Source organism: Engystomops pustulosus, chromosome 3, assembly GCF_040894005.1.
Source record: "Engystomops pustulosus chromosome 3, aEngPut4.maternal, whole genome shotgun sequence".
In the NCBI taxonomy this organism is placed as follows: domain Eukaryota; kingdom Metazoa; phylum Chordata; class Amphibia; order Anura; family Leptodactylidae; genus Engystomops; species Engystomops pustulosus.
Genome location: NC_092413.1, coordinates 98,707,536 through 98,729,041, shown reverse-complemented (window position 1 = coordinate 98,729,041; position 21,506 = coordinate 98,707,536). Strand labels below are relative to the sequence as shown.

The window sequence follows — 21,506 nt, the reverse complement described above, 5'->3', positions numbered from 1 at the left end:
TCCCAGTTATCCCACACTTTTTCCTACCACTGAATTTTCAATTAATATAATTTGATATAGAACTCTGTGAACAGACCGCTTCTTAAGCAATTATATTTTCTGACTTACCCTTCTTGTGGAGTGTGTCAATGACTGCCTTCTGGACATCAGCTAAATCAGAAGTCTTCCCCATGATTGTGTCGCCTACTGAACAAGACTTAAGCCCCTTCTACACTGGCGTTTTTCACGCGCGAAATAGCATGTGAAGAACAATATATATGTGTGAAGAACACATTGCAGATGTATTTAAACATCTGCAATTTGTTCTTCACACACATATATATTGTTCTTCACATGCTATTTTGGGCGCACCGCTCCGCGCGTATCTCCCGACAAGTAAGCAGATGTGCCGAACATCTGTAATCTATTCTGCACTGTGTTCTGCACTGTGTTTTTCTCTTAAATGATCCTGTGTTCACTGTGTTCACTGTTTTTATTCTATTCTTCACTGTTCTTCACATCTGCTAACTTGTCGGGAGATAATATACACGGGGAACAGTGAAGAATAGATCGCAGATGTTTGCAACTTATCAGAAGACATTATTTTTTAATTAAATAACCCATTTTAATCCCAAACCATGGTCCCTTTGAAAAATGCTCGATTCTCCCATTGACTCGCGCGTGAAAAATGCGCCGAAAACGCAAAAAAAACGCTAACACGCGCGTGAAAAACGCAAAAACGCTAATTACTCCAAGGAAAAATGGAACAAAAACGCAGCCAAAAACGTCACCCTGACGTGAAACGCAACGCTAGTGTGGAAGAGGCCTTAAGACCTTTTAAAACACTTAGGAAGCCTTTGCTGGGTTAATTATTCAAATTTTCTGAGGTAATGACTTTTGGGTTTTTCTTCGCTGTAAGCCATGATCATCAACATTAACATAAATAAACACTTGAAAAAGTTCACTGTTTATAATGACTCCATATAAAAGGAGTTTCACTTTTTGAATTGAATTACTGAAGTAAAACTCTTTTTTCTCATATTTTAATTTATTGAAACACTTGTATATATGTGAGGCCACCCAGTGATTGTATCGGATATGGCAGTCTCCTTGACTAGGTTTTCCTACTATGTTGTGATAGTATACATTTTTTTTATTCATTACTAAATTGTGAAATATCTTAATTCTAAACTAGGCTTGGGAAAGGCGTCCACACAACGAAACATTGCACATGAACTAAAGCTTCACTTTTATATTGCAAGAACTTCTTGGATTGCTGCTTGCCTTTCCATGCAATGCAATATCCAGCAACCTACTCTGCAGCAATTGGCAAATCAAGCCTTCTATATATGTAGCTTTCACATATTTTTGGTGACTTTATTCTTTACATTTGTTTTATTTTGTATAATAAAGCATTTATTACAGTCATACATGGCACTTTACAATGGCTTGGATTATATGCATGCAATATTTTATACAAATAAGATAAAAACTTGTTAATGGAACCCACAATAGAAGGAAAAATAAGATAAGTAAAATTGTTTCGTAAGTAACCAAACTAACTACAGCTTTGTGCATTGTAAGATACTAACTTTTACCTTTGCTCCCCCTCCATTATGCAATTCATTTCTATTGCTTGTGCTAAGCTGATTTTATTGTTCATTCAGACAGGTTTTTCTGTTCAACATCTGCAAAAAATGTAAAACATGGATCTGCTTTCACTCCATGTTGTGTCAGTAATGTATATTCATCTGTTTTTTTCCCACATCTGTATGGCATTCATATACTTGCAAAAAAAAATTTGAGAAAAGTTTGTGATATATATTTTTTGTGGAGCCATTGGGGGATATAGAACCACATTGGCCCATATTTATTAAAGCACTAGTTGTTTTTTAATCTGATTTAACTCTTTTTTTTCAGTGCAAACTGCTTGCATGTGTATTTATAAAGTGTCCATTACACATTAGTGCAGCTGTACTATACCCGATGCAACACAAAATTCTGTGTACCACGTGTATCATGCAGTGTCTGACAGAATTGTGTTGTACGCTCTATGTTATAGGAGCACTGTCGGGGCGCCAGATTCATGAAGAACGTGCGCCACAATTGATGAATTTGGTGCACACTTTTTTGATAAATGTGGGCCATTATCTGTTTTTTGCACTACTTTTTTGTCTCTAATAAAACAAATAGTCCTCAAAAAGAAACAAATAGTCCACAAAGTGGTAATAAATCCTCCCCATTGACTTCTAAATAAGCCAATGGTCCGTATACCTGAAAAAGTTATGCATGCTGCATTTTTCTTTCATTAGTATGTGGTTCATGAAAAAATCTGAATAGGCCCATAAAAATAATTAGTCAGTATGCCATCAGTAAAAATCATTGATAGGCTGGGGACGTGAGAAAAGCTAGTCTAAATATGCCCTTAGACAGCATGATAGATGCTATTCCATGTCAAAGCTGTTGTGACTCATCCTCCTATTGTGTCCTTAGAGCTTCAATGTAATCGGATACATGATTTTTGTCTGCCTTGAGAGCCATTCAGCAAAGATAGGGAAATCTAAATCAAAATCAAGCATGATAATCCAGGGACACTTACTCATAGGTCAAGCCACAGTTACAGTGATAATCTTTCTATATTTCTTGACTTATTTCCATCTAAAATCCATTTTAAAATTACAATTATGCTAATGAGTGAGGGCATTTTCAGAGCCCATCTGAGCTGCAGCTTCACAGGCTGTTACACTGTGCACTTCCCCCCTCACAGTAGGCAGAAAGAGGGGAAAGTACTAAGAAAGCAGAAAAATTTAACAGCCTGTGAAGCCACAGCACAGTAGGGCTCTGGTGACACCCCCGCCCCAGGCCCCTTTGGCTCATTAGCATCATTTTTAAAATTGATCTTAGAAGAAAAGAGGCCATGGATAATTAATTTAAGAAGATTACCACAGTCTTGGTGCCTGAATATATGAGAAAGTGCTCCTAGTTTATCTGTTCTTGATTTTGATGGTAGATTTCTTTTAAGATTTAAAAACTTTAGATTCGAAAGGTTAATGTTAAAAGCCAAAGTAAGACATATTAAAAAATAATTCTTGTTTTCATTTACTCTACTCATTTAAGCAAAGCTTGTTGAAACATTAGGGATCTGTTAACTTTCCGTTTGCTGACATTATTCTCAGGTTAAAATCTAAATAGAATTGGTACAGAATACATGAACATTATTATGTTTAAATATTTAACTTAATGAATAATTTAACAACTACAGATGCTAAATAACTATGTAGATATGGTACATCGTATGTGTTGTCCAAGGTAATATGTATTTGCAAAGCTTCTCCACAGCATTTTTCTCTATAATTTGAGTTTTTCCTTCCTTTTCTCATTGTTGCTCTGAAACTGCATCTGAAAGAAAAATTATGAACAAAATATATAATATTACGTTGTTCAATTATTGGTCTTGACATGCAGACAAAATTGGTTCACAATAATTATGGTCTGATCACTTTCAGTTACTTAAGACATCTATTCCAAAAAAGCCACCTGACCTAACAGCATTCATTCTCTTTAAGTCTGTGTATAGACTTGTCATGTTGATTCCTAAAGTGAACATCACAGTATAAAGTGTGTAAAACACAATTATATCTAAGCCACTTATGTTTTCTTGTAATTATATAATTATACAAAGGAGGTAAAAAAAAAAATGATTCATCTAATGCTTTGAGCGGGTGATATTTTGTCATGAATGGCTTAAATTCTATGTAATTTTAATATGTGGTAATTCATCAAAAAACTTTGTTTCAGTCTATGATGTATATTGTGGATTCAAATGTGTTCACTTTAACCTTTTAATTCAGTACTGTATGAGGACAAATACACATTTCACCAAAAGAAGCTTCATCCCATTATATATCCATAGACATTAACATCGAGTCATTGTCCCCTTCCACATTCTTTTTGAAGCTCATACAGCTTTGACTTTTATTTTTGGAAGGCTTTCTAAAAGAATGGCCCAGATATATTATTGTGTCTGGGCCAGTTTTTTCTCCACGTCTGTATAAAAAACAGTGGGGCACATGTATTATCACATCTGCACCAAACAAATCCCGGGATTTTAATGTTTTTTTTGGCGCAAAACTGTTGCGGATCATTTATAATGAGTTTGCACCAGAAAGAACAGATGTTTCCGACTATCCCGAAACCTCTGTCTTTTTCTGGCACAAGTGGGCATGGTCTAACATTTCCACATTATCCTCCACATTTATGTGTATTTTGTCGACATTTTTAGGCACAATTTTTGGCGCATGATAGACCAGTAAAAAAATTGGTCAGATAGCAAAATTAAGGTGCAGTCCATGTAAGATTTTGGCGCACATCTCATTGATGTCGGTATTTTTATTGCGCTCGACTGATCAGTTCCGTCTACCCATTAACATTACTAACAGCCTTGCCCCACTTAAATACATCGGGCAGTGCTTTGCAAAGACTGATCTCCGATGCCGACAGACGTGCTTGCGCCACAATTAGTAAATCCCCCCCAGTGTCTTTGGAGCTTGCACATGTATGTATTATGTTCCTGCACCACAATTGTGTCGCAGTTGCATTTTGTCCGACACATTTATAACTGATTACAATATCCTGAAGCAAAGTGCACCAAGTAAAAAAAGATTGGCAAACTGTGTGCACATCCTGAAAACTAGGCACACTGCACCTGTTTTTATATATCTGGGCCAATGTGTCTTCAGGAATTAATCCAGATGAGCAGTTGTGAAGTCACTGAAGTAGGATGAGAAAGCCTGGCTTGCAGTCTCTGTCCTATCTGTTGTGATCAGGGGTCTTTGTAGGTACTTGAATTCTTCCAGCCTAAACTCCCTTTTTGCCCATACAGTTGGTAGCATGCATTTATCCAAGCAATTCCTATGTTGCAGCTAGCACAACGTAATGCAGGAGGTAATATTTTTCTGGCATGCAAAAAATTCTGTCTCATCCATCAGATGTATGTCATTACTTGTGAACATGACAGTGTATTGGGGGATGCAAGACTTGCATGCAGCTCCTCATAAATGGAAGCTTAGGCCATTTGTAATTTTTATTGGGTGATGTAATTTATATACTATGTGCCTCCTTATTCAGTAACACCCCTCTGTAACTTTAAGCGTGGCTGTGTTTCCGAAGTGCTTCAAGTTCTTAGTAATACAATTTACAGTTAATAATTGAATATACATTTTAGCATTTACTTGTTATTAACTCAATTTTGATTTTCTAAATTGTTTATGAGTATATGGGGGGCATGTATCTTTATTTCTTCTTGTTTTTCCTTTAATGTTGGAGGCTTTCTCAAGTACTCGTTTCTCAAGTACATGTTTGTCTGCACCTTGTGCAGCACCTTATGTATCTTTATTTTTCAGATGCTCCATATGACTTTTCACTTATGTATCACTTTTTCTGCTTACTTTTGCAACTTTTTAGGCACAAATCTGCAACTGGCCCATGGCAGGTGCAGGCGAAGGATTTTTTTCATGGACGCGGTTCTAAAATGTGAATTGGAATTATTTCACATGCTTTAAATGTTTAAAATTTTGCACATAAACCTGCTTGGCATTGAACATTTGGGCAGTTTTTATTTGCATTTACATTTTATTGAAATGTATTGGTTGCTTTTAAGAGTTCGGTCACATGTGGCATTTGACATGCGTTTTACATTTTACCATATGTTTGGTTGGTTGGAAAGCATTTTTTCTTCATTGCTTGAAGTGTAAGCAGCTGTGAAAATGTTAACATAGCTGCTTACACTTCCAACAATGAAGAGATACACTGTTAAGTCAACCAAATGCATGGTAAAATTGAAAACACATATGTTTCTGTGATGCTTTTAAAAACTAATCACAAACCCCCACGTGTGACCGCACCGTCATATGTCGTCATCTCACTGAGTTATGACTAAAGTGCTTAAAAAAGCAGGTCACAGCCTCAAATTCTAAATTTACCGTAGTGTCCACTCCTGCATATAACTCTTTCATATGGCTCGTGTATATATTGATTTAAGACATTTGCAACAAAAAGTCTCAAAAAACAGACAGGACAGGAAAAACTAAACAAAAGGAAAAAGACACGATCATATATAAGGTGCATTAAAAAAAAAAGGACCTTCCAAAAGTCGCAATTAAACATCAAAGAAAAAAAAATAAGATACATGTCCCCCTATGAGTTTTGTTTTCTTTTGCTCAACAGAGCAAAAACAAGCCATGTCATCAAGGTTGTCTAGTTGCTAAAAGAGAGAAAGAGGAGGCCTATAATGAACTGAGTTTATTGAAGAGTGTCTAAAAAATCTGTAAAAGGAAGTGTTGTCTCTTATGTTTGCTGTTGAGACTGCTATAGGTTCTGTGCCTTGCTGCTGACATCAGTGTCTCTGCATCACCCAGTCCTTTCCAAATGCTTATACTTTAACCTGGGTGCCCAAAGAGAGGGTTCTGAGTGTCACCTTGGGCATCTGTGACTTGCTATCATGATTTCTGATTTTGGGTGAATCCCGAAATACATTCACAAGGGACTGCTAATGCTGACTTACGGCACACAATTCACAATATTTTCACCCATGTTTCTAATACTGTGTTTGATGTTTTCATTTATATTAGTGTTTATAGGGAATGGGTACAGATTCACCACCCAAAAATGTGCCAGCTCTCCTTCTGCTTGTCTACTAACCCCTCCTTGTATGGAATTGATTTGGCTCTTGGTAATTCACAGCCAGGGCCACCAGTTGGGTGGAGTAATGGCTGAGGTCCTTTTCAAACCCAGTGATGGTGGTATCCCTTCTTCCACAATGTCATTATCTGATTGTAGTACAAAAACTAATCTTTGTCCAAACAGAGTTTATCTCAGGAAAAGGAAACCAAAACCAAAACCAAAATCGTGATATAATTTTGAGGGATATTTATGGCGTGGGTACCTTTTTTCAGAAGGGGGTTCTGCTTGTAAACATTCAGTTGGTTCCACAGGGAGCTTTCTTAATATATACACGGAACATTTACATAGAACATGTGGCCTATGTGGAATGCAATTTTTTTTTAAATATTTGTTTTACATATTTTCTTTGTCTAGTATCCATTTAATGGATGAGCAATCAATAAGTGGTATGCAAATTTTTTCCAAAGGATTGGAAATTAATGGAAACTTATTTATCAAGCTATTAACCGTAAAATTTGAATAGTTTGGGCAATTTTAGCTACAACCAGATGCTTTAAATAGCTTCAATTTACTTAGTACTCATCTGATATGACCATTAGTAACATACAAAGTTGTTTTCTCTCGAGAAAACTGTACTTCATTTCCAAGATAAATATCAGCCTCTGCACAAACATGTTATATTATGCTAAAATACACAAATTAATTAAGCCACCTGTAATTTCCCAACGGATAATGATTTCCCATGCTACAATCCATGTGGTAATAGCTGTTACTGCGATAATTTTATTTGTGCAGTGAGTGAATACAACTTATGGGATGCGTAGCAAATGCCTGGAATTTCAGCTTAATACCAAGTTTTAATGCTAATTAACAAATTCTATCTATTCTTAGGCAACACTGAATTAACTTGTGCAGACAGGAATTTCATCAGATCACATTCATTAATCTGAATCATTTTAATTTTCACAATCACAAATTATCCTCAATAGTCTAGTCTAAAGGTTGCACTATACAGACCTTGCTTCTTGAAAAGCCTCCAAAACTTAATTATTTCATAAACAAAGTTGAGTTCTAATGAAAATTAGACTTTTGTTAAAAATTATGAGAGAAGGAAATATTTCAATCCAAAAACATTTTAGTACCATGGGAATGCTAGAAGCTAGACAACAATAAATGTAGAAAATGACCGTCGGGCTTCATTTGTGATAAAGTAACACAATGGTAGCTAAATTCTTTCACTGTTTAATTTCAAGTTGTCAAATTGTGGTTTATGCAATAATACAAGTTTGTAGGTATTGTCCCCATGTTGTGCTTTTAATAGGTGAAGCAATATACTGTATAATGGGGAAGGGACAAAACTGAAGATGCCCACTACATTGACATACTTACATAGGAAGAACTTTATAGGAAGAAACTCATAATACTGATGAATGGTGCAAAATGTGTGCCAGTACCAGCACCCTACTGACTTTTCAGCATATATCAATTTTTATCAATAGGGTGCATATCTTTTTAAACAATCTCCTTTTTGAACATATTTCTCAATAGAAAAGGTTTTAAATAGAGAAAAACCTTTGCCTACTTGCTTCAGCAATTTTCTCTTGTAAAAAGTGGGACAGATGCTTAAAAAATAGTGGTGAGCGGTTAAAATCTTGTTCAGGCTTGGTACAAAGTTCCAAGTGACATTGAAACTGCGGGTGCAGGTGCACGCCAACACTAACATGGTGGCATTTTGGGAAGGGTCGTCACTCCAGATGATATCATTGGGGATGGAAGATCTTCCCAAAAATTGCACCGCCCAGTGCCACCAGCAGATTGGTGACAGCTTGCAACCACTGCCATTTGCAAGCTGTCTTTGCCAGTACCATTTAAAGAGTTAATGCCCAAAATCGGTACCAGCATCAATCTCAGGTGTGAGCCGTGGGGGAAAATGAGTTGAACCTAGTCGGCCACAAACTTCTAAAGTGGCATTACTGGCACTAATGGCATTGCTGCATATAGGATTGGAGAAAGTCGATCCATCTGTAAGATGGCCAATATCACATATTTTAATAGCAGCAAGATTGTGTGTAACTAAGCTTTGGAGATCCACTAAGCTCCCTGATTTAGTAGAAGTTTGTAACAGAGTCAATGGACAGATGCATTGTGAAATCTCTAAAAATATAAAACAGTGGAACTACTTTAAAAAATGGAAGGTTTGGGAGAGTAGCCCTTTCATACCGATGTCAAATGAATAAGAGAATGAACTTACGGCCATTCCTTCTCAAGAGCTGATTAATTACCACTTAGAAATGTTTCTTTTGAAGTTTGATATCGAATTAGGGAGATGGAAGATTGAATGTATATGTATTATGTGTATAAGTATTGTATCTGTTGTTATATGTATATTTATTATAAAAATCAATCTTTACAAAAAAATTAATTACACAGCTGCATACACCGAAGTATGAAAAAGTTATTAGCGCCAGAAGATGGCAAAATATATATTTTTTGTGCAGGAGGTTTTAATTCTTGTAAATGTATGAAAACATTATAAAACCTATATAAATGTGGTATCCCCATGATCGCACCAACCCAAAGAATAAAGAAGACATGTTATTTGGGAAGTACAGTTAAAAGTCGTAAAGAAGCCCTCAATAAAATGGCGCAAATGCATTTTTTCACCAATTTCACTGCATTTTTTCCAGCTTCCCAGTACACGGAATTGAATACTGTCACAATGAAGTGCAATTTATAAAACAGAAAACAAGCCCTCACACAGCTCTTTACATGGAAAAATAAAAAAGTTATAGATTTTTAAAGGTAGGGAGTGAAGAATGAAAACACAAGAACTTAAATGGGCCTCGATGTTAAGGGGTCATTTAGATGTCCTTAGCTTGTAAGGGATTTTCTGTTCTGGCTTGTTGGACTTCTCTCTCCATTATTGCTCCCTGTGATGCAGATTTGAAATAAGAAATCTGGTTAGTAGATGCTTAAAGGAAACCTACCATTTGATTTGATGCCTTATGAGAATGCTGTAGCTACACTAATGCAGGATCATATCTTGGTTAATCCCTGAGCTGAGTGGTTTTGCTGAAAAAACAATTAGAACATTCAGGACCTTGGGAAAGCTGTGTAAGGCTGGCTGACACATTATACAGGAGCTTGTAATTACAAATGGAGGTTAGTCAAGCATGACTAATCAACCTGAGCTGGATCACTCATACACAGCAGCTGGGGATGTTGCAGCAATTGATTATTCTGCCTTCAGATGATCCTGCCAGATAACATTATCCTCTCCTGCAGAGAAAACGCACAATGCTGAAGGAGCCAGAGCTTTATTATCATAAGGTTATATCTGTTTTATCAGCAAAACCACTCAGCACAGGGATTAACCAAGATATGATCCAGCATCAGTGTAGCTACAACATTCTCAAGGTATGTTTCCTTCATAATGCATCAAATAAAATGGTAGGTTACCTAAAAAAGGTTACTTTGGTTAATAATGTTCCTTCCAGCTTGTACGTCATAATCTAGAGTTTATGTCCCTCATATAGACTTCTAAGACTGTGCGTCATTTCATGTAAAGTAACTTTCATTTTATACATTGAAGACACACATACAGAAACTATAGTTTAAAGAAAATCTACCACCAAAATCCATCATGATAAACCAGGGACACTTACTCATTGATCCAGGTTCTGTGACTGTTTTAATCTTCTTATATTTGTATATTTGGTATACATTGCCTCCTTTCTTATAATATCAACTTTTAAACTCATGCTTATGACCCTGAAAGGCTCTGAGATGTAACTTCACAGAGTCTTACACTGTGCAGGAGCACAGTGGAGGAGCAGGTGCTTCCCTGCTCCCATAGCACTTTCCCCTCTATCATCCTGTTTTAATCTAACACAGTTGCAGGCGATTATTGCTCCTACACATTGTAACAGCCTGTACAGCAACAGCACAGAGGGGCTCTGGTAACAACCCCCAGAGTCCTTCTGGTGTATTAGCATAATCATAAAAGTAGATTTTAGAAGGACAAAGGCCACAGATATATAAGATTACCACTGTCCCTTATTTATCATGATGGATTATAAACATAGATTTCCTTTAACATATCAGCGGCCCACACTGGTGCACCAGTGAACTGGTGAATCCATCAGTGGGTCCCAACACCTGTACCAAGGCAGTGGCCTCCATCACCATCAGAGGCCCCTGTCAGTGTTTGTAATAGAACTTTATGTGGCTGGACTGGCTGCTTGAGTACAATTTCTAAAGATTAACTAGTTAATGGCATCTGCGTTTTTAAGATGCATATTTCATTGACACACAGTGTGATGCGACCAGGAGACTTCCCTGGTGTGCGTTTCACTCAGACCAACTACCCTTCCTTCATGTCCATCACCCAATATGCTGCAGAGAGAAGAGATGAGAAAGATCCCAGGAGCGCCCGACAGAGGTGAACAGCTGATTTATTTTTAAATGGTATGATTTGGTAGCTACTATTTCCTTTTCTTACTATTTCCAACTCACATTCATACATCTTGGCCCCTACATATCGTGTAGAAACTGCTTGTTCCCTCAGCTTGCAGATTGCTTGCTCACATCAGGAGTGATGTTTCATCCCTACCCGCAGCAGCCAATCACAAAGTGAGAATGTAGGAACAAATAGCACATAACTGCTGAGGTCAGTCAATCATGCACCATTTGTCTTGAGATCACAGTTGAGGTCTGTGATAGATTGCAGCGGTCAACTGGCACAAATAGAATGCCACAACGGATTTTAGAAGGCGCCATGTAAACTGAGGACAATAAAAGGATGCTGTTAAAAACAGAGTAGCCAAATGAGTTGATTAAACCATAAGTTGATTCTTATGGCGACCTGTTCTCAGAAATTGCTGTTCTCTCTCTGATGTGCATTTGGGAGGAGGAATAGATACTGTTTTGATGATTATAGTTTTTGAAAATTGCACATACATTTATGTATGTCTTGGTGTCAACCACAAGCTAGCACCTTGCTGCCTCAACCCTTTAACCCAGTTTTGCTATTTCACAACATTTCACAGGTGCTAGAGTCAATTTGTAGTCATGTAGATTTGCCCTCAAGTACTATTTATTTAGTGCTCAAAATGTATTTAATTTACTTGCATAGAAAATATAATTAAAATTTTACAATTTACTTCCACATCCAGTTTCCTCACAACCAAGATCAGCCATGATCAAATGTATATGCTGTCATGCAATCAACCAATATACCGTAAAACAAAATGGGGTGGAAATGTTAGTAAAATTTAATAATCTTGTTGGCCCTGATAAAAAAATCTTGTGTTATGTATTATTAAGCCTTTGAAGGAAAAACAAGATAAAACTTAAAATTTCCCAAAAAGGGGAAATAATTTATCTACAGTAGTTACAAAAATAAATAAATAAATTACATATGACTTAAACTAAACTTTAAAAATCATAATACATAGAATAGAAGGATTTTTTTATGCGATATTCCACAATTATGCTTTAAAGAGTATTTCCACATAAATAAAGAGCTGTGAAAACCTACATACAGAATATTACAAAATAGCTTGCAAGTGGATTTACAGGGATCATGGGAAAAACCTCTCATGGTAGCACTAATCAAAAATAATAAATGTTCTCCCTTTTTCTCCCCATTTCAACATTGCATCTGTCTCACTTTCTTTAGGATGGTAGAGACAGTCGCCTAGATTTATTATTAGTAGTGCAGTTTGCCTCACTAATGTGCATGGTGCACCAAATTATTGAAGACTGGTGCGTGGCCTTCAATAATCTGGTGCACCCTGCAGCAATCATGCTTAAACTAAGTGCACAAGTTTTTTTGGTAGCACTCAGTTTAATGGCCGTGTGCCACAGACTTTCGACACGTATGTGGCACCCCATGCGAAACGGCACCAGAACGCCCTTTTAGGTGCAGTGTTTTATGTTACGGTGGACACAGTGCAGCCCTGACATTAAACTGTTAAAACACTTCATAAATACATGTGCAGACTGCACCGGAAAACTGGCGCAGTCAGTTTTAAAAATCTGGGACAGTGACTTCTTAGGTGCCACGAAGGCCACTAACCGGCAGAATAGTTTCAAAATTACAGTCAATGCTACATAATCAGATGCTTTCCCACTACAGATTATTTTATAAAGATGTAGACTATTATAAGAATATCCAGTCTAGTAATCTCAAATAATTCATGTGGAAGCAACTTAATCTTTCAAGAAGCCACATAGCTACATTGTATTAGTTCCAGCACCAGCCAATATACTGTATATACTCGAGTATAAGCCGAGGCCCCTAATTTTACCACAAAAAAACTGGATTCGAGTATAAGCCGAGGGTGGAAAATGCATTGGTCACAGCCTCCCAGTATATAGCTTTCCAGTCCCCAGTAGCACTTAGCCAGCCAGTCCCCTTGAAGTATACAGCCAGCCAGTCCCCTTGAAGTATACAGCCTGCCAGCCCCCTTGAAATATACAGCCTGCCAGCCCCCTTGAAGTATACAGCCTGCCAGCCCCCTTGAAGTATACAGCCTCCAGCCCCCTTAAGTATACAGCCTCCAGCCCCATTAAGTATACAGCCTCCAGCCCCCTTAAGTATACAGCCCCCTTATGTATACAGCCTCCAGCCCCCTTATGTATGCAGCCTCCAGCCCCCTTATGTATACAGCCTCCAGCTCCGTTCGCCAAGCACATTAAAAAAAAAACCTTTCATACTCACCTACAGGCGGCTTCCTGATGCTCCGTTCCGCTTGGCTGGTCTTCGGTCTCCGGTCTTCTCTGTGTTGTATTAGCCAGCAGACACGCGTCCACGTGATCTGCCGACTGGTGCACAATATCACGTGGCGGTGTCACCGCTGATGATGTCATCAGCGGCGACACCGTCGCATGATATTGTTCGCCAGCCGGCAGATTGCGCGGACGCGTGTCTGCCGGCTGATACAACACAGAGAAGACCGGAGACCGAAGACCAGCTGCGGGGAAGACAGAAGAGGAGCCGCTGAACATCGGGAGCCACGCAGACCATCGGGCCTCCGGAGGGTGAGTATGAAAGTTTTTATGTTTTTATTGACTCGTGTATAAGCTGAGGGGAGGTTTTTCAGCACATTTTTGTGCTGAAAAACTCGGTTTATACACGAGTATATAAGGTAAGTCAACACTTGGCCTTTAACATCAAGTCTATCAGCAAAAATGCTCTATGCAATCAACATTCTTTAGATTTGATTTTATTGAGAGGATAGCACTTGCAATTATCTATAAAGAAACATGTGTGGACTTTAACAAGATTGATTGTGAGTTCAAAGTAACTAAGAGAATTTTTAATATAATAATGCACATGTTAAACTAAAGAATAATATGGATAGATTTTGAGATTCGATCTCACAGAGTAAGCTATCAAAGTTTGAAAGAGATATAAAGAATTGAACCGGTTTTATACCTGGGCAGGAGAACATAGACAAAGTAGGAATATAGAAAAATGATGAAAAAAGCAGACAACAGTGGAGCCGTTGTTATTACAAATAGGGCAGATTACGGCCTTGTAGCAGGGAATCAATTGAAAGATGCAACTGTGTATCTATCATAAGCTACTGCGTGACCCAACCAGTAAGTTTAAACAAAGTTTTAAGTTTTAAAAAACAATGATGTAGTCAAATGTGATATCTGATAAAGTTAGGTAAGGATTAACAAATGCCCATCCGAGGGACTTTAACCCTATATGTTCTGATCGTTCCTACCATAAACTGTGTATACTGTATTGCAGTATATGGTGTCTTTACACAGTATTCATTACAATGTACCACTGGCACATTGTACCGAATCTGCAGATGACATGCAGCCTCAGCTCTGACAATGACCCAAGGCTTTCATGACAACCGATGACGTCACAGGGAGCGACAATCTCAACAAAGATGGTCTGGACCCCGCGCAACGGTCTCTTTTAAATGCCACAAGCAGTGATCAAAGAGTTAATACCCACGGGTATTAGCAGTGGGTACAATATGCAACAAACTTAAATATAAAACTTGGAGCATAAATAAATATTTTACATTATTTAAAAAGTATTTGAAAATGCCTGTAGATGCCTGTATATACTATATGCCATTTAATCATTCAGTACAGATGGCAGAAATACAATCGTTGACATTAAATGTCATTTTTATTTTAAGCAACATGACACATCTTATTACACAATTCTAATTGGATTTGATATATAAATTAGATACATAATGGATGCTGCTGTATGAGTCATCGATAGCGTCTTTCTGTACGTTTTGTAAAATACTTTAACTTTTGATTGTTACATCATTAATTTAGATTTATGAATGTGAAAGAAGAACCACTGTATGAAAATAGTGGAAGACAGATATTATATGGATGCACGTAATTAGCAATAACGCATCACTAATTAGAAAACACAAATAAATTATCCCATCTTTAAATGGATTGGAAAGGGTTGTGACAAGTTTAAAACTCTTCATATATACACAGGATTTAATAAGCGTTTATTTTGATAGGAGGCTGAAACCCCCAATGATCATGACAAAAGAAATGTAGGTTGCATGGGCTAGGCATTTAGGCATTCATGCACATACTGTAGGTCCATTTCTTGGCCATATGCTGTTCAGGTCCACGACAGAAAAATAGTAAATGCACTGCTTGTAGCAGATTGGAAATACAGTCCCATTTTTACAGATGAGTCACCGACTGCAGTGAATGGGTCAATGAAAACGATGGACTGTATATAGCACTACTCGATCAGTACAGTGTCTCCTCTTTTGTAATATACTTACAAAATCTGGATTAAATTATATCTATTAACCTAAGAATCTAAAAATTCTTACTGGCAGTCAACTTTAATATATGGAACAGCCAATTCACTACTTTTTAGGTAAAGAATTAAACTTTAATTGCTGGGTCAGGTTCTATGGATATATTGGGTCTCTGGTTTCCAATGATCCAGTTTAAAGTTTAAAGTTTAATCTTTAATTCTCTTCCCCTCCATTATCTTAACTATCTTTTCCTATTCTCTGACCCTTAATTGTATTTCAAGTTTCAAATATTCAAAGTCGAATCCGTCTAGTAAATGCAGGATTTTCTCTGTCACAACATTCGACGTGATGTTCCCCAGAAAATAACAAAGATCCCACATGGCTCCTGAAGTTATAACTTATACGTGTATATATATCTATGTTGGATACATTTGACTTGCCCCTGGATTGGTGCTCTGGCTCCTCTCGCCTGTGTGTTATTGCGAGACTTTCTAGACCTAGGATATATCAGAACTCCTCAACTTACTATCATAGAGTGGTGGTACTGGTACCATCAAATCCTAACAGCCTTATGTACATCTGGACAAAAAATACCTGGCTTCTATGCTTCCCTTGGGAGTTCCATGTATCTCCCCATCCAAGGGTTCTAGAACAGAGTGAGAAGGCATTCATTCTGCTTACCAGACTTCCACAATGCAATTGTTACATGGCTAGGATGCTTCATAACTTCATAACTCCCTCATGAATGTATGTCTAAGAAAGTTCCTTTGAATCTTTTGGCAGCGTGTCATACAAAAACTTTGCTTTCAGCAAGTCTATCTACGGCAGGAGTATCCTTTGAGGCTGGACCTGCCTGCCGGGGCCAGCTGTCCTACAAATGTAAACAAGGTCATTTTTCCTGCTTTGACATTATACCATTGACCTGACATGTGACCACTCTCCAAAGTTCTACACATGCAGTTTTTTTTAAATTATATTAGCACAGAACTGGGCCATAATAGCTATTGAAAAAGCTTTTTGTACTTCAAAGATGGTGCCACTGAAAAAAATTTAAGTTATGTCCTTAAGACATTAACAAAAACATTTTAAAAAATGCTTAATCATTAGTTGAAAAAATGTACTGCAAATGTTTACAACTGCAATGACACATTGCTGTAAAGTTTGCCCCCTACATGTCTTAAGCTCGCATCGCTGAAAATAATACAAGCACTTACAACATATTAAAAATAGAAAAATTAGCAAAATGGTACCATGAAAATTTTTGTTTAATCAATTTTATTCGGAATACTCACATGGTGTACAAAACAACAAAGGGAGGGTATTCTGGATAAAATGGATTAAACAAGAAGATTCATAGTGCCATTTTGCAATTTATGGACATTTACTTTTTTATAAAATAGAGAACCACAACTTTAAATATACCAATATATCATTACTCTATGCCAGTGATGGCAAACCTTTTAGAGACCGAGTGCCCAAACTACAACAAAGACCTGTTTATTTATGGCAAAGTGCCAACACAGAAATGTAATTTGTGATTTATACTCCCTTCTGTGTCACAGTTTTCATTGATACCAGCCCCTGAGGACACCAATAAAGCAGAAAATAGTCCCAGGTAGAGCTGTCACTTTAAAATAGCTCTGTGCACAGCAAGTCCTGGGCTGTCTGTGACTGCAGGAATATACCTGGAGTCATCTCTGGTGATGGCCTGAGTGCCCACAGAAAGGGCTCTGAGTGCCACCTCCGGCACCAGTGCCATAGGTTCGCCATCACTGCTCTATGCTATTCTAATAGTCTATCACAAAGGAGAACATGTATATACATATCCAAAAATGAAGCAGTGACAACTCTACCCCACTTTTGCTACGTACAACATAGAGTCTTCTAATGAATATATATAGTCCCAGTATCTGACCATTGTAACCTGTATTTAGTCAGAGAGACTAAATACAGGCGTGTGTCATACTAATCTTCTCTTATACTCTCCAATCTGTAGCAGATGTGTGATCTCTCTGTGCTCACCTATATGCTCTGTTCATACAGTGTGTTAGCATTCTGCAAATTTTTGCAGTTGAAAAAGTGTTTACAATACATTTACAATTGCATTGCATGTAAACACCATGTAAATGTAAACAAAAAAAGTAAACGCCACTTAAGTGTAAATGAGATGCAAACGGGACATAAATAAAAATGCAATGTAAACCTAAGTGGAAATGCTAGATAAATGCAAACGCCATGTAAGTGTAAACACAATGCAAACACAACATAAATTCACATAGCACTTAAACTTGTAAAAGTGTAAATGTGACATAAATGCAAATGCAACATAAATGCAAATGCTGCATAATGGTTAACGCGACACAAGCGTAAACACCACATAATTTAATTTGCGTAAAATTAACGCAAAACACCGGCGGCTCGTTCCCGATCACAGGCGTTTCCATAGAAACACCAATGCGATCGGGCCAAGGCCCGCCCCGGTGGGCGCGACTTTGTCTGAGATTGCGTTTGCAAGCGCAGACAAAGCCCTACGTGTGGCGTCAGCCTAAATGTGATGCAAATGGCACTTAAGCATAGGTATAATCTCAATTAAAACACCATGTAATCTCCACAAATGCATTGCAAATGGCAAGTAAGTATGTACAAAACAGCTAATAAGCTCTATGCAAACACTGCATAAAACGCAAATGCAACATAAATGTGATGCAAATGCCACCCAAACACAAAGTTAACTCAAACACCATGTAAACATTAGTATAAATGCCACACATTGGCCACAAAAGCATAAACACAATCACCACTTAAATGTAAACACAATGAGGTTTATTTACTAAGGGTTTGCGGATCGCACTTTCATCGGAATGTTCATGGTTTTTAGGATTTTCGCAGCTTTGACAGGTATTGAACAGGGGTTTGAACTGGGATTGTGTCGCACCTGATCGGATTGTGGAGCAGCCTTGCTGGCTTCCATGCAACAGAAATCGGGGGGGCGTGCTGATTCGGACTGACCGTGGGATTTAAGATCCAAATTGTGTCGCAAGACACTTAACTTACATGCACCGGGAAGAAGATGGTGTACTCCGGCGGACCAGAGCGGGGAAGCAACACATGCAGGATAACGGGCACACGATCTTAGTGAATTGGACAATGCACTTTAGTGAACTCGATGGGACCGGGTAAGTAAATGTGTCCCAATGTAACCTGACATAACCTGAACAGTATGGTCCTCTCTGACCAAACACAGAATATAATGGTCAGATACTGGGGCTCATATCTCTGCAACCTCGGATGCTAGAAAGAAAATTCAAAACGCCCCTGAATCTGCATGGCAACCCCTACAGACTAATCTCCACATGTGTGAGATGGTGAAAGGTCCTCTTTATGTCATGTTAATCAATGCTGCATCTGTAGACAGCCAGTCATCAGTCAAGCTGATGGCAAATATCCTTTAAGGGAATATATCTCAGAAGCTCAATGTAATAAAATAAATTTATGTATGCAACAGGAATGTAACCGCACTGTGCATACTCAATGTCATTTCATTGTACTATTTATTCATAACTTATATTTGAAACGCTTATGGGTATTGGAGAATAGCAGAGATTTGTTTAAGTGGTTGTATGAAAGCTTTGGAAAAATTACATATAACATCAGTTCAAGGTATACATTACCATAAAATGATATACAGAACTTTATATTGATGTGTATATATCTGAAGTCATTAGAATACCATACTTTAGATAAAAGTCCTATAATAAAGAAAATGTAAATTTGTTACAGTTCCTACAGCAAAAATTATTCACAGTAAAAAGTTCTATCAACCTTTTTTTGTAGCTTTATATAGCAAATATTCTTTAGTTATGGTCTCTATGTTATCGCCAGCTTTACCACATGTTTGTTATCACTTATCTATGAACTGTATCTGTAATGTCCTGGTAAACTGTTAACAGCAGTAAATACTAGAATACAGCAATACTGGATCCAGAAGGAGTCTCTGCAATGATCCACGGCAAGCATTAGATTCAAAAACGGCTTCAGGCTGTGTTCACACGTGGTGTGTGACATTGTGAGTCATGTTTAAAGACAAAACAAATGTTGCTACTTTTTTGATTGCGCCCTCCAGCTGTTTTCACACTCTGCCCTTGGATTATGTTTAAGACCACAATTCAAGAACAGTGCGGAGGAGTTTCTCCTGATCACATCTGAGTTTACACTGTGATGGGAAAATGCGCAGCACACGTTTTGCTGCCTGGACAACCAAGACTTAGGCAAAAGTTTTTATCAAACACAAGCCACTGGGGAGATGAGAGATATCAGAAAAGGCTGAAGTTACATGATTACGATGCTGTAATATGGCACGACTTTGCCTGTGAACTTAGCTCTAAAGGTTTATAAACAGAAAAAAGTTACATTCCTCATTTTATCGTCATCTCCTCCACCTTCTTATGACAAATTTAATAGTGTTCTGTTGTTCCCCTAGAGATCACAGTAGCCAATAATGACAGTTCTTCCCACAGTAGCCAGTGCTGCCCCCCCTCTAGTAGTCACTGGGGTGGTCCCCCCCATCAGACACATTGCTATCCCTAATAGTCACAGTGTTGTACCCAGAAGCCACTGGGCTGTCTCTAGAAGACACAGGGCTTCCCCCAGAAGCAAATGCTGCTCCAGTAGCCAGTAGTTACAGTGATGTCCCATGTATTCACAGTGACACCTCCAAGTTGTCACAGTGATGTCCCTCAAGTAATCACAGTGACACCCTTAAGTAGTCACACAGGCTGTCCCCCAAGTAGTCATAGAGAACTGCACCCAAGTAGTCACACAGTGCTGTACCCAAGTAGTCACACAGTGCTGCACCAAAGTAGTCACACAGTGATGCCCTGAAGTAGTCACACAGTGCCCCCCCCCAGTATTCACAGTGCTGTCCCCAGTAGCCAGTGCTGCCCCCAGTAGTCACAGGGCTGCTCAAAGTACTTGCAGTGATGCCCCCAATTAGTAACAGGACTGCCTAAAAAACAGTCACACTGTGATGCTCATCAGTAGTCACACAGCACTGCCCTCTAGTAGCCACACAGTACTGCCCCCTAGTAGCCACACAGTACTTCCCCCTAGTAGCCACACAGTACTTCCCCCTAGTAGCCACACAGTACTGCCCCCTAGCAGCCACACAGTGATAAGTGATATGCAGTGGTGCAAACTTTGGAGCAGTACCCAATACCTAAACTTGCACTGCCACACACATTACACTTAAGAATACACATACGTGCTACACAGACATATACACAAAGTGACATACTCATATACCATTCATTCATAAAATGGGTAGCAGTCTCCTTTATTCAAGAATTATCAAACAACAGCAGCCTCTCCTCACTAATGAAATGTCCAGCAGTAACCTACCCTCACAAATGAAATGTTCAGCAACAGCCTCCCCTCACAAATGAAATGTTCAGCAGCCTTCCCTCACAAATGAAATGTTCAGCAGCCTTCCCTCACAAATGAAATGTCCAGCAATGGGTTTGGCCCAATGCACAAAGTCCAGAAACAATCCTGAAATGTAATTTTTTTTATCACAGCCCTGCTTCTTTTGTTTTTGGCTTATTCAAATTATAAAATAAAATGGCATGGTTACACAGCTCACCAGGGCTACTACCTTACACAGTATGGTCTAAAACTGTAGATAGCCTCCATTTAAGTTTAATGTCCAGAATTGCAGGAAATAGTATGTAAATGAATAAATTGGTTATCTGTGATCTTTACAAAAAGGGTCTATGTAGAGACACATTGCAAATTGAGCAGCTTTGGAGGGTGGCACATTCCACATGATTGGTGTAACTCGAGAAATCTTTTTGAGATGGTAATCTGAAAGCTTGCCTCAAAGCTTACTTAAAAGCAGTTCCCTTAACATCAAGCATGACTTTTCCAAGAATCCTAGTGACTTTATGTAGGATAGTGTAAAAACAGTGTATCCATTCCAAAAGGAACAGATTCCCACCATTGGGAAGGAAGTGCTGGAGAAGAGGAGGAGAGAGCGTGTGCTATGATAATCTTCTCAGACACTGTCCAACCAGCGAC

The 21,506-nt window shown here is 38.2% G+C and overlaps 1 protein-coding gene across 2 annotated transcripts in view; it reads right to left on the bottom strand.

Moving 5' to 3' along the window:
• Positions 1-1,109: 1,109 nt before the first annotated feature.
• Positions 1,110-21,506, bottom strand: part of THEMIS (thymocyte selection associated) — a 72,151-nt gene continuing 51,754 nt past the window's right edge. The window contains exon 6 of one of the 2 annotated variants that reach the window (XM_072141589.1): positions 1,110-3,378. In XM_072141589.1, the coding sequence (XP_071997690.1) occupies positions 3,356-3,378 (23 nt within the window). In that variant the 3' untranslated portion in view covers positions 1,110-3,355. The remainder of the gene's footprint in view (positions 3,379-21,506) is intronic. The other variant, XM_072141588.1, reaches the window with a different exon arrangement.